This window comes from Crinia signifera, chromosome 5 (assembly GCF_055691185.1).
Source record: "Crinia signifera chromosome 5, ASM5569118v1, whole genome shotgun sequence".
Lineage (NCBI taxonomy): Eukaryota > Metazoa > Chordata > Amphibia > Anura > Myobatrachidae > Crinia > Crinia signifera.
In genome coordinates, this window is record NC_139221.1 from 279,418,897 (window position 1) to 279,433,480 (window position 14,584).

Here is a 14,584-nt window from a genome sequence, read left to right on the forward strand (position 1 = left end):
AGACCGCAAAGGGGCCAGGTTCACGGCTGTCGGCGGGGATCGACAGCCATGATGCCAGATTGCATACCCCCCCCCCCCCATAATGAGATAACGGTAACACCCAATAACGCCATGTGCTGTCCTGACTACTGACTGGGTATGGTGCTGGAATTGATACAGGTTTAGTTGAATGATGGACTCAGTAGTGGTATAGTAACACCGTATGAGCTTCTATAAGGAGTGCTGAATCGACACTTGGTCAAGAATGAGCTGTTTGGAAGCAAAGTGCTGGTGTAATGGTCATGAGTTCTTCTTCTCTGGCACTTTGCCTTTTTCCATACAGCAGATATATGGGGAGCAGACTCTTGTTGTGTACATGAGCACCATCTGACCACAAGGGGCGGAATGCGCTGCACCAGAGTACTTCTTCTGCACCTCACCCTTCCCAGATTCTTCTACAAGTCAGGTCTACTACTGTGCATGGGACATTAGAGGATGAAGTGCTCAGAGAACCCTTTCCCCTGTCCAAGTTTATTCTAAACCCAGCCCACCGTATAACTCCGATGGATGGGGGACTGGGTATGCCCATGACCCGTTCTGCCCAAATGCTCAAAGGGTCCTGCGTCATTGTACGCAGTGCCCACTAAGCTGCAGTCTGGGCAGTGTTCTGGAAAATAGGGGAAAGACACCCCCTGTTACCTGGGAGTACCGACACGGATTTCCTGGCACCAGCAGAGGAGTTCCACTGCCCATTCTGAGTAAGCTTAGACTTATTCAGATGTGTGATGAGCGATGGTAATCCGATGCATCACTGGAACCACCTTCGCCAGTATAAAGCATTGTTATTTTTCAGACTTCTCCTGTGACATTAATATATTTTTTGGGTACTTGTGTAGTTTCACGGAGGCAGCCTAAGCTATGCTTAAAGCTACGTTGTCAGCGTAGCCCAACGGTTGCCTTACTTGTGTAGATTCACGGCGGCAGCCTAAGCTACGGTTGTCAGCGTAGCCCAAGCATAGTAAGTGTAGCATCTCTGCGGCAGCATTGCGTAGTTAGCGTAGGCCACGTACTGCAGTTCTGTGTCCCTGGCAAGCCTAGTGAGCGCCTCTCACACAGCGCCGGAAAACGTCAGATCCCCTGCACTGGCGGACGTCGGCGGAGAGGCGCTCCATCTGTCTGAGACGCAGGAGCGTCCAGATGCTTGTGCGTCTCAGTAAGTATTGCGGCAGGGTACGGCAACCGGACAGGGCTAGGGGTTCGGTTGAACGTGCGTCTCCTGCACAAATGGGGATGCGGTGTGCAAGTGCGTCTCATGCACAATAAAGGACGCATTTGCCAGTGCTCCATGTTACATATTGGCAAATGCCTCCTTTTGAAACCCCCACTATCCCCGCCAGCCCGAAGTGTGGCATGCCCCGCGAGGGGATGCGTCCACCCGATTTGTTTATACCCCTACTATCCACGTCGGCGTGGAGTTGAAGCGTGGCGAGGGGATGCGGATTACTCTGCATGTATTTTAGGTTCCACGTCCGCTTAATGGTTCCCACACAATGTAATAAGCACTGACTGACTACGCTAACTGCGTAACGCTGACTGACTACACTAACTACATAAGCTCCGGTTAGCCCGCAAATGGGTGTGGTATAGAGGTCCGACAGTCGGGATCTTAACTGTCCGGACTCAGACAGCATGGCGAGTGCAACTAAGTCCCTTGCAGGCTCGCTGTGCTCGCCATGCTGCAAGCTACCTATTATATTCTCCCTCTATGGGGGTCGTGGACCCCCATAAGGGAAAATAGCAGGTGGCCGTCATGATCCCGACGTCAGGTGAATGCCTGTCGGGACCCAGTCCCACACCCTCCACGAACGGGCGGGAACACGAAGCTGATACTGACAGGGACGCCTGACTGACTACGCTAACTACTTAAGAGGCCGCAGGAACACGCTCAATTGACTACGCTAACTACTTAAGTGAGCGACGGGAACACTACGCTGATTCTGACAGGGACGCTACGCTAACTACGTAACTGCCGCCGTGAAACTACACAAGTACCATTTTTTGCATCACTACTATGTCCAAAGATGCATTATGGATGCAAAGAGCATTCACTTCTAAACCAGTTCCTCGGCCCCTTCTTACAGGCCTGTCCATCAGCCTTGGCTTCCCTGATCCTCTCCAGACCATAACCATGCTTGTTTGTATGTCTCATTCTGGGCCGTATTCAATGTGAGGGGGTTAAACGCCGAAAACAAGGCAACCTCGCCGTTTAACTTCCGCGCCAGCCGCTCACACTATTTAACTTTCCAGGTGACAGTGAGGATTCCCCCAAATGGCGATGTTCGCAGCTAATGCAGGGAGTCCGCTGCATTTAGCCTGGAGTCTCGCTGTTTTGGCGGCTGCACACGCCGTTTCCACCTCGCTGTAAGCGAGGTGGAAACGGTGTGTGCAGGGGGGTCAGTTGAATACTCATCAGTGAGCTGTGACGGCAAGCTGTCAGCACTGCTCGCCATCACAGCTCGCAATAGAGCATTGAATATTGCCTTTTAAGTCTCTTTCAGGATACAGAAACACAGAATATGCCTTTCGAATACATCTATATATATTAGATTGATAAAAAAAACTGTAGAATTATAGAACTTTTTTTTTTTTTTAATTAAAAATCATTTAGCTGTTTGACTTCAGAATTTAGAAAGAATAGATTACAGTTATTTCTCAAAATATACATTCAACTGTAAGTCCAGTACTTCTCTTATGTTGCTATTCTCAATGTACTGTATAAGACATTCTATTCTGTGTGAAGATCTCAGGAAAGGGCAATTGATTGTTGCAGTTTTCAAAAGTGGTCAACTATTTGCATATATACACAATTACATATTGATTGATTTATAACAACTGAGCGTAAATAACGAGTTAATCAATTATTTTATTACAGAACTATGTGGTCTACTAATTAGTTACCTTTTTTATAGAATTTTGTTTACAAAGCTAGATAGAAACATTGCGTTTATCTTTCAAGAGAACCTAGAGATGTTTCTGTGGAGTTTGGCCATGAGTTACACTGCTGACAGAACCTAGAGATGTTTCTGTGGAGTTTGGCCATGAGTTACACTGCTGACAGAACCTAGAGATGTTTCTGTGGAGTTTGGCCATGAGTTACACTGCTGATAGAACCTAGAGATGTTTCTGTGGAGTTTGGCCATGAGTTACACTGCTGATAGAACCTAGAGATGTTTCTGTGGAGTTTGGCCATGAGTTACACTGCTGATAGAACCTAGAGATGTTTCTGTGGGATTCAGTATTGAATCCCGGCGGTCGGGATCCCGGCGTTCAGAATCCCGATGCCGGAATCCCGACAGCCGAAATGCCGACAAGGGGGGGACGTGGATCGCCCCCCCTTGCGGGCTCGCTGCGCTCGCCACGCAGCGGGCCCGGTGCCTCGCTACGCTCGGCACACTCATTTATTCTCCCTCCAGGGGTGTCGTGGACACCCCAGGAGGGAGAATGTGTCGGCATTTCGGCGGTCGGGATTCCGGCGTCGGGATTCTGAACGCCGGGATCCCGACCGCCGGGATTTTAACTGCATCCCGTTTCTGTGGAGTTTGGCCATAAATCACACTCCTGATGGTAGTGAGTGGTGGTATCCATCACATTTCCTGCTTACATCTTTCCATACAAACATAATCACATACAGCAGCTTCCAATGGCTAGACACCTGCAAAACCCAAAATGCACATACCTCTTGTAAAATCTGGTCCGACCCTACGATATAATCCGTATGTGGATGCAGACCGGCCAAGGCTGCAGGTGAATTTGGCTCCACGTCCTAAGACAGAACAATGATAACGTGAAATTCATTTTAGATCAGGCTTTTCATGTAGGGCACAAGATTACTCAATGAAGTTTGTATGTTCGCTTGCCCTACCAAACAATACTGTAGACTGAAGTAAACATGTATATACCACTTACCAGCACGTGCCATACATGCTCATTGGCTCCTTGGAAGCTGCAGAATCGGACACTGGCACCAAGGAGGCCCTGGCCGCCCCACATGTTACTGGGGGTGACTTCCAGCTCACGAACTTTCATTGTCTTGGTGTTATACACCTCCAGCTTCACTGGCTTCTCCATGTTGGCTTTCAATAGATCTTTAAACGTACTATTTTCCTTATTCTGAAAAAATAGAAAAAACAGAAATAAATCACCTGCTGACCAGGAGCGGTGACAGGAGAGACACCAGAACTGGGACAGAACCCCATATTAATACTTTCATAGTGCCTGCTTCCCTTTTCAGTCAGTTAACTAAAAATAAAATAACCACCTGGCGGCACCAGCACCATTGCCCCCAACCTATTACCTGTCACTTAAAAGCAGCAACACTCTATGGTGAGTCCCTGGGTCCTAGCACCCTCACCACAATCTGCAATTTAAAAATATAAATCAGTTGAACTATGGGTGTGTGTGTGCGCACGCCCACGTGAATATACACTTCCTGTATGGCAGGTGGCTGCTGATTGTTCTTCTGGAAGACTGTTGTTGTACCATTACAAAAGGCTGGAATACTATAAGAAGATGAGAAACAGCGCTCTCTAGTGTAAATTATTCATGAAATCCAACTTGTTATCTGCGTGCTGTGATAATAAATACAGTGCTCATCAATAATGGTCTTTATGGAACCTCAGGGCAGTGGTATCATCAAAGGAATTACCGGCATGTGTCAAAGAGGGGTTTTTCATTCACTTCCAGATCCCAGTGTTTAATCACTCAATTTGATAGTATATCATACAGGCATAACAAAGGCAATTACTCCCATATACTACAAGGAGTTTTATTAAGTGACATTAAAATAATAAGGTTAAATCAAGCTTACATTAAAATGTAATGATCTAAATAAACTGGAAGGTTCAACCTGCTTTGAGAAAGGACTCTAGAACCTCCATGTTGGTTTGTATCTACCCAGTTTGTTTAATCACTGTTGTTTCCAATTGATAAGCGCAACGGACTATGCTGTAATAAACTGTAAATAAATAAATAATAAATAGGACACGTGAGAAAAGAAGATTTTGTACCCTCAAAAGAAAAAAACTTTTTTACAGTCAGGGCATTAAAATTGTGGAACTCTCTTCCTGGAGAAGAGGTGTCAGTTGAGACAATAAATTCATTTAAAATAAGTTTGGACAATCATCTATTGGGCAAAAATATCCAGGAGTACTAATCATAATCTGTACAATTAAATCAGATTTCAGTTATATAAGGGATGTAGCAGATAGATCATGCACTTTAATAACATAGGTTGAACTTGATGGACGCACGTCTTCATACCTCCCAACTTTGTAGCTGCAGAAATAGGGACACTCGCACAGCGAAGCCGCGCGGGCGTCCAAAAAGGGGCAGGGCTTATGTAAATGAGGGGCGCCGCGTCCCCATTTCGGCCGGGAATAGACGCTGAATAGCGTCTATTCTGTTAAATTGGGGGGGCTCCCAACTGCCCCCCCCCGCAGCGGTACACCTCCGGCCGCGGGTGGGACAGCGGGACAGGACCCGGTAATCGGGACTGTCCCGCTGAAATCGTAAGTGTTGGGAGGTATGCGTCTTTATTCAGCCTTAACTACTATGTAACTATCAGGTAGGGTTGAGGTTTATTTATTTATTAACAGTTTCTTATATAGCGCAGCATATTCCGTTGCGCTTTACAATAGCAGACAGTGATACAACAAAACAGGGTATTTACAGACAGTCAAAATGTAGGAGGGCCCTGCTCGCAAGCTTACAATATATAGGGAAATAGGCATTGATACATAAGGATAGATACTGTATTCTTTATTGCATCGATTCCACCAGAACGCAAGGTTCTATGACTGGTTCTGGAATTTGATAAGCTTGCCTGAAGAGATGAGTTTTTAGGGAACGCTTATAGGTTTGGAGACTGGAGGAGAGTCTTATTGTGCTTGGGAGGGCATTCCACAGAGTGGGTGCAGCCCGAAGAAAGTCCTGCAGTCGGGAATGGGAGCGAGTAATGAGTGTGGATGAGAGACGCAGATCTTAGGAGGAGCGTAGAGGTCGTGTTGGATGATATTTTGAGATAAGAGAAGATATGTATGTTGGTGTAGTTTGGTTTATGGCTTTGTGTGTAAGTAAAAGAATTTTGTATTGAATACGGTAGAATACAGGTAACCAATGAAGTGACTGACAGAGTAGCTTTGCAGACGATGAATGTCTGGCTAGGAAGATTAGCCTTGCAGCTGCATTCATAATGGACTGTAGTGGTGAAAGTCTGTATTGGGGAAGGCCAATAAAAAGACTATTGCAATAATCAATGCGTGAAATGATGAGAGCATGGATTAGAGTTTTTGCAGTGTCTTGTGTAAGGTAAGGGCGAATTTTAAATATGTTTTTTAGGTGCATGTGGCATGATTTTGAGACAGATTGAATGTGGGGTACAAAGGAAAGTTCTGAGTCAAGGATAACACCTAGGCAGCGAGCTTGAGAGGTAGGAGTGATTGTCATCTTCTCAACAGCGATAGAGATATCAGGTTGGTAACTACTATTTATTGGCGGAAATATAATTATTTCTGTTTTTGAGATATTAAGTTTGAGGTGGCGAGATGACATCCAGGATGAAACAGCAGAAAGGCATTCAGAGACACGGCTCAATACAGATGGGGACAGGTCCGGGGAGGATAGGTAGAGCTGAGTATCATCCGCATACAGATGATACTGAAATCCAAAGGAGCTGATTAGTTTGCCAAGAGATGAGGTATAGATTGAGAAAAGCAGGGGACCTAAAACTGAACCCTGAGGTACTTCAACTGAAAGAGGTAGCGAAGAGGAGGTAGAATCAGAGAAACGAACACTAAAGGAGCGGTTAGAGAGGTAGGATGAGAACCAAGAGAGGGCTGTGTCTTTAAGACCTATGGATTGTAGTGTTTGTATGAGAAGTGTGTGGTCAACAGTGTCAAAAGCAGCAGAGAGATCTAGAAGAATTAGTAGTGAGTAGTGGCCTTTAGACTTAGCAGTGACCAGATCATTCACAACCTTAGTCAGTGCTGTCTCTGTGGAGTGTTGGGCACGAAAGCCTGACTGATGCGGGTCCATTAAGTGTGCGAGTTAAGAAAGTGTGTGAGGTGAGTATAAGCAAGTCTTTCAAGTAGTTTGGAGGTGCATGGAAGTTGAGAAATGGGACGGTAGTTTGAGAGAGAGCTTGGATCAGAATTCTGTTTTTTCAGAATCGGAGTAATAACTGCTTGTTTGAACAATAAAGGAAAGACACCAGTAGAGAAAGAGAGGTTACAGATTTTAGTTAAGATTGGAATGAGCACAGGAGACAGAGATTTACTTATTTGCGAGGGTATAGGGTCAAGAGGAGAGGTAGTAGAGTGGGAGGCAGAGAAAAGTGCAGATACTTCATCTTCATTTGTGAGATCAAATGAAGCAAATGCTTCAGAGGGCTCAGGTATGGAATTGAGCATATCACCAACTGAGTTGGAGCATACCAATTTATCTCTGATCTTGTCAATCTTATCCCTGAAGTAGGAAGCAAGATCTTGTGCATGGATAGTGGTTGGTGGCTTGGGTGAGGGAGGGTTGAGAAGGGATTTAAATGTATTAAAAAGACGTTTTGGGTTAGAAGCTTGAGCAGAAATGAGAGTTTGGAAATATGTTTGTTTGGCAGTTTCCAGGGCATAACTATAGTACTGGTAGATATTCTTATATGTAAAGAAATCCATTGGACTGTGAGATTTACGCCATTTACGCTCAGCTTTGCGTGAGATATTTTGTAGGTGTCTTGTTAATTTAGAGTGCCACGGTTGGCGTCTAGGCCTACGTGGAGTGTGGTGGGTAACTGGAGCCACTTCATCCAGGGCTGTTTTGAGGGTTAGGTTTAGGTGTGATACCGCCATCTCAGGAGTAGCGAATGCAGAAATAGGAGCAAGCTGTTGTTGCAGTGAGGAGGAGAGTACTTGAAAATTAATATCATTAATATTTCTGCGGGCTTGAGGTGGATTAAAGGATTTCTGTGTTTTTGAGTTAGAAGTACAAGAGGACAGCATGCAGGTGATAAGGTTGTGATCTGAGAGAGGGAAAGGAGAATTGGTGAATTCCGACACTGAGCACAGCTTAGTGAATATCAGATCAAGACAGTGGCCATCCCGATGAGTAGAGGAGTCGGTCCATTGGAAGAGGCCGAGAGAGGAGGTTAGAGAGAGTAGTTTGGAGGCATGAGCAGCAGATTTTGGGCTATCAATAGCAATGTTGAAGTCACCCATGATGATGGTTGAGATGTCAGCGGAAAGGAAGTGAGGGAGCCAGGCAGAAAAATCTTCCAGAAATCGTGTTGGCTGCCCAGGTGGGCGATAGATAGCTGCAACACGCAGCGAGAATGGAGTGTAAGTTCTGATGGAATGTACTTCAAATGATGTGAATGTGAGTGATGGAACCTGTGGTATAACTTTGTATGTGAAGGATTGGGATAGTAATATTCCAACCCCACCTCCTCTGCTGTCACCAGGCCTGGGTGTGTGTGTGTGTGTGAAGTGGAGAGCACCATGTGACAGGGCTGCAGGGGAGGCTGTGTCTGATTGTGAGAGCCATGTTTCTGTTATAGCCAGCAGGTTGAAGTTGTTTGAAATGAAGAGGTCGTTGATGGATGTTAATTTGTTGCCAACAGAGCGTGCATTCCATAACGCACATTTTAGTGATTTGGGGGATGATGGGAGGCATTTGATGTTTATGAGGTTAGCTGGATTACTATGTTCCTGAGAGTTAGGTGCCTGCGAGCGGGGCAAGCAGCTGGGGCCTGGATTAAGTGAAATGTCACCAGCTAATAGAAGCAGTAGAGAGAGATAGGTGTAGCTGCAGGTGGTTTGTGAATGTTGTTTCTGGCGACAGTTTGTGGATGTTATTGTCAATGTAGAGAGATAGGTAAAAATCTCATGAGTGTTAATAAGAGGGGTGTAGATAATGGAGGCAGAAATGTGTATAGAGGGCTGAGCTTCAGGGAGAGAGAGAGAAGAGACTGATTTTGAGAGAAAACCATGGAGAGCGAAGCAGAGCAATAGTTTGTAGTACATGGTGTATTTGAACAGTTCTATAGGCCAAGAGTTATATTGGACTTGCAATAGTTAATACCAGCTTACTGGTGTTGCTCAGATAGTCATTTATAAACCCTACATGTATGTGAGTGCACGCTGATTAGCACAGCTGACCATAGATTGCATACAATGCTATGGCATGCAGTGAAGTAAATGTTTTCAGTTGTAGAGTTACCCTGTATTTCGTGAAGCAGACACCAGCCTAATATGGCTCCAATTAGCAAGTTTGCAATGTCTAAATGTACAAACACAAGTATTGCAATATAGAAGCAGATTATGTTATTAGAATGGATGAATCACATACACAAACAGGCAGCATAGTGACAGTGTGAGTATATAGGAGTGCAGGTTATGTACATACGTTCAATTTTAGAGGTTAAAGCAAAGGGTTTTTAAACTTTCTTAGGCTTGAAGATGTCTTGGTGATGAGTTCATCTGTTTTCATCCTGAATAAGTCCTGAATTTGTTGTACAGGTTGAGTATCCCTTATCCAAAATGCTCGGGACCAGGAGAATTTTGGATAACGGATTATTCCGTATTTCGGAATATTTTAATATTTCAATGATGTATTTTGAAGTATCTTGCATTTATGCTGTATAAACACATAATATACACACAAATATATTTTATTACCACATAAAATACACACAAATATATTTTAATTGTTCAAAAAACAAGGTTTCAAAACGTGAAACAAAATGTGTGTACTATCTCAGCACTGAATTTGAATGCGAAGCAATCATTTTCTTGTACATATATAGTGCCAGTTACATATCATGTCCTCAGTAGTGCTGTTACAAATGTCCCCAGTGAGTTTTTAGCAAAAAAAAATTTTTTTTTTCACTTTCTGGAATGTCCGTATTTCGGAATAATTCGGATAACGGATATTCGGATACGGGATACTCGACCTGTATCATTACAGAACCCTTTTAAATAAACCCTTATAAAATAACCCAACAGCCCAGGCTACAACAGCCTAGTGAGGCTCCCTTATAAATGATGGATTCTGTCCATGTGAAGTCAATACAACTAATCAAAACCTGAACAATCCACCCCTCCCCAATTACAAGGCAGGCAATAAAACTCCAATATAAACAAACATTCAAATAGCAGATTGCCAGCACTTGAAGACAAATTAGTTTAAACTTATACAAGAGCTCTCAAATCTATAAATAATATTAGCACTGTCTTGGATTACCCAATCAAAATATTTGATTCCCTGTTAAACTGCAGGAGCAGACAGGCCAGTATAGCAATAGCGATATTTACCCAATCAAAATATTTGATTCCCTGTTAAACTGCAGGAGCAGACAGGCCAGTATAGCAATAGCGATATTTACCCAATCAAAATATTTGATTCCCTGTTAAACTGCAGGAGCAGACAGGCCAGTATAGCAATAGCGATATTTACCCAATCAAAATATTTGATTCCCTGTTAAACTGCAGGAGCAGACAGGCCAGTATAGCAATAGCGATATTTACCCAATCAAAATATTTGATTCCCTGTTAAACTGCAGGAGCAGACAGGCCAGTATAGCAATAGCGATATTTACCCAATCAAAATATTTGATTCCCTGTTAAACTGCAGGAGCAGACAGGCCAGTATAGCAAGGTTACTAAAAGTGAAAAAAAGGCAGAACAGATAGGCCAAGTTGTTCTTATAGGTCATCAAAATCTGTTTTTCTATGTTTAGATAAATGATAGAGACATGTATAAGAAAAAAAAGGAAGAAAGAGAGAATGAAAGAAAAAAGAAAATCGGCAAAATAAGACGAAAAAGAAAGATAAAAGTAAAAGAAGAGAGATATAACCTCTGTGGGACCTACTTAAAGACATATTAAATTACTTGATCATTTTCACTGACAGGAATTGAGGTCATCACCCATTTAGAATAAAAATTAGCACCTGGTGGTACCTCCTTCATAGACCATTTCTACTGGGACCTGAGAGTTACAGAGATTCTTTTTGCCACTGGTAGGTAGGTTGCACCATTATTGATTTTCTATTTGTTTAATGGGATATTTTGTAACATTTTGGAATATTTTTTCACCATTTACTTATACCCCTTTTACACCGCCGCAAAAACCCAAGTGATCGGCAGGTCAAACCCGGGTCAGCGGCGGTGTAAATGGGCAAAGCCGTGTCCCTTTCCACAGGACTTCTACCCAGGTCCGGACCTGGGTAGAACATGGCTAGGACCTGGGTAGAGGGCGGTGTAAACGGGTACACCGGGTCATCCGACTCGGCTCCCGTTTACATGAATGGGGGACGTCCAACCTGCGGAACACAGCGTCCGCAGGTTGGACGGGGGGGGGGGCGCTCACAACCTTCCGCTGCTATCTGCTATACTCTGCAGACAACAGCGGCGGCATTGGATGTAGTGAATGGATGACTGTGTGTGGCATCCAATCACCTCGCGGACGACAGCTGGTGGGGTGCACGGGGGCTGGGGGCAGCCCAGCAGCTTACCTTGGCACGGCGATCAGCGGTCCAGGCGGGGATGACCGCGGTCCTGGCGTCTGGAGATGATGTCATCTCCAAGCGCCGCCTCTGTCTACACTGCAGGTAGGCACCGCAGTATAAATGGGGTAAATCCTGGATCCGACCTCGCTTCAATCCTTGTTCCTAATGCTGGATCGGGTCCGGGTTTTTGGTGTAAAAGGGTTATTATTCAAATGTTTGAATGTGAACATCTTAATTATGTACACTGAAAAAGTATCAGTTTAATGGAATGTCTTGTACTGATGATGGGCTTACATTATAACGCAATGTATTTGTTAATTTATCAATTTATGTCTAAAATTGAATATTAAAATGTATTATAAAAGTAATATTCACAAACGCATAAGACTATAACTCATTAGACCTATATATTAAACATAACCTAAATGCTCTTTGCTGATCGGATCTGCCCTTTATTATTTAGAGATATATTTTTTGTTATATGGCCAAAAATTCCTTGGGCCCATATACCTCCTATACAAGAAAGAGGTATGTAAACAACTTTTTCAATTGGAATCACGGTACTTCCTCATCTTTGCGGCCAGCGCTACACCAGTTACATTAGCTGCTACTTAACCGCTACATAAGGAGCACCATAGCTCCGCTTCACTCGCCACAACTTTACTAAAGGTAATAGATGGTGGCGTGGACGCAGGGTAGTTGCGTGGACCTCCCTCTCGGCTCGCCGTACAGTACATAAGTTCCATAGCGTAAGCGGTGGCTGCAAAGATGAGGAAGTACACACTTTTTAGTCTGGTCTCAGCTCACTTAGGTAGAAGGAAACACAAGCTTTCATGCTTTATTGGAGAAGTGTATTCGATATTTCTTAATCTAGACCAGGGGTGTAGATCTAGACAGAACGAATCTGCTGGAACCATACAGACACATCAGAGTTTGGATGGTGAAGATGTAACATTTCAGTACGATAATCAGCTTCTCGTTATTTATGGACTCGTGTCCACAATATCTGCTTCATTACACAGCAGAGTAACACACATAGCATAGCAATACTTCTAAGTAACATAATCAGCAGCTGCCAGGTTCAACTAAACCAACTCAACAGGGTTTGATGTAAGCCTGCAGTGTGTGCCCGGCAATTAGTCTCTTGGGAGGATTACAGGGACTTTAAAATTAACCCAGCTTGATGTGTCATTGAAAAAGAACCTAGTGATGAAATAACACAGATCAGGAATAAATAGTATAGGACACAACAGTCTTCTCCTGGCAGAGATAAAATGTAAAATATAACTAAGGGTTGTTGCTTTTTTTTTTTTTAAGAAGACAAAACATTCTGTAGGTAAGAGTATCTGGAGGGTTAACATATACTGTATCCCTTCGGCAGATTCAGCCTTTTATGCCAGAAAGATGGCAACCTCGGAAAGAACCAGCAAAGTAACCCTTTCGCAATTTATGATAGTCATAGAACATGGTTACATAAAGGCACCATGGATGGTAGCGCTGCTTTTCTGTGTGAGGATCACAATGTCATTTATTGTATGTGTTCTCCACATATTAGTACGAGTTTCCTCCACATATTTCACTTTCCTTCCCCAGTACAAGCACATACTGATAAATGAAAGTGTCCATTCACGTTACGCTGATTATGCAATGGCATTTTCTAAATTGTTGAAGAATCAACGTTAATAAGTGCTGACAGATCTCTGCATCTTTCTTCATTATGAGCCTTTAGAGCACGCTCCAGCGTACTGGAAGTATGGGCGCCTGAATTATAATGGCATTTATAGCTCTGGTGATGTGTGACTAACCTCTTATCACACTGTGGGTAGCATTGGCGGGATGCGCTCACTAGTCTACAAGTATTAGGTTGGCAGTCACTAGGTCGACCACTATAGGTCAACAGTCACTAGGTCGACACATGCATTAGGTTGACATTGAAAAGGTCGACATTAATTTTTCATGTTTTTTCCCAAAGAAAGGTGTTATTTTCATAGTTTACTGTACAAGTGGGCATAGAGTTAGAATATAATAGTGTGCCCGAAGCATGGTATGCTTTGTGGAGACGCGGCACACTTAAGTGGACAGACACAAAAAACATAAACTCATGTTGACCTTTTGCATGTCAGAGTAATGCTTGTGTCGACCTAATGACTATGTCGACCTATTTCATGTGTCACTCTAGAGACTGTCAATCTATAGTGGTCGACCCAATGACTGTCGACCTAAGTTATGTCAGTTTTCATCAGCTGACACTGCTCAGTTGAAACAGCTGCTGCTGCCTGTTTTTACCTTTATGGAATAAAAGGATTTCTTCATACTTGAGTGCTGGTTCTGACTCCTTCCATGCTGTGGGGGGTAAGTGTACTGTATTGCTTAACTTATGGACCAGGCACCTTTATTATACTTTGCCCAGGAGTGCCGCCCTGTGACCCCAATACATATACACACACACACAATAAATATATATATATTATATATATATATATATATATATATATATATATGTATATATATATAAAATAACAATTATAATTTCCTGTAGCACAAGCTATAACGGGTCTATGGACACATGATCATTGGTATAACATTTGTATTACTTTAACTCTATTCATGTTATGTACTTGGATAATGATTACAGTACTTACCAGTCTGGCGTGTCCAATTGCAATTATAAAATCAAAAAAGGGTTCGAGCCCTCCTTTTTGTGCTGGGGAATTCTCTTGTACCTAAAATGTAAGAAACAGTCAGTGACCAGGAGCATAAAGTACTGTATGTCTGTTATTTCACAGTCTGTGAGATACTGTGGATCACTTTCTCACTCTGGTTCTACAGCAGCTCAATGAGGGTGTGGTATAGGGGTCCGACAGTTGGGATCCCGACAGTCATTATCCTGACGTCATGATCCCGACTGGCCTGACCCAGACAGCATGGCGATCGCAACAAAGCCCCTTGCGGGCTCGCTGCGCTCGCCGCGCTGTGGGCACGGTAGCTCGCTACCTATTCTATTCTCCCTCTATGGGGGTCGTAGACCCCCACGAGGGAAAATAGCCGATGGCC

The 14,584-nt window shown here is 43.7% G+C and overlaps 1 protein-coding gene across 1 annotated transcript in view; it reads right to left on the reverse strand.

The window, feature by feature from the left end:
* Positions 1-14,584, reverse strand: part of GORASP1 (golgi reassembly stacking protein 1) — a 40,083-nt gene that overhangs the window by 10,982 nt on the left and 14,517 nt on the right. Inside the window, exons 2-4 of the mRNA XM_083189085.1 lie at positions 14,173-14,253; positions 3,946-4,149; positions 3,716-3,802 (exon numbers count right to left, since the gene is read on the reverse strand). Coding sequence (XP_083045211.1) covers positions 3,716-3,802; positions 3,946-4,149; positions 14,173-14,253 — 372 coding nt within the window. The remainder of the gene's footprint in view (positions 1-3,715; positions 3,803-3,945; positions 4,150-14,172; positions 14,254-14,584) is intronic.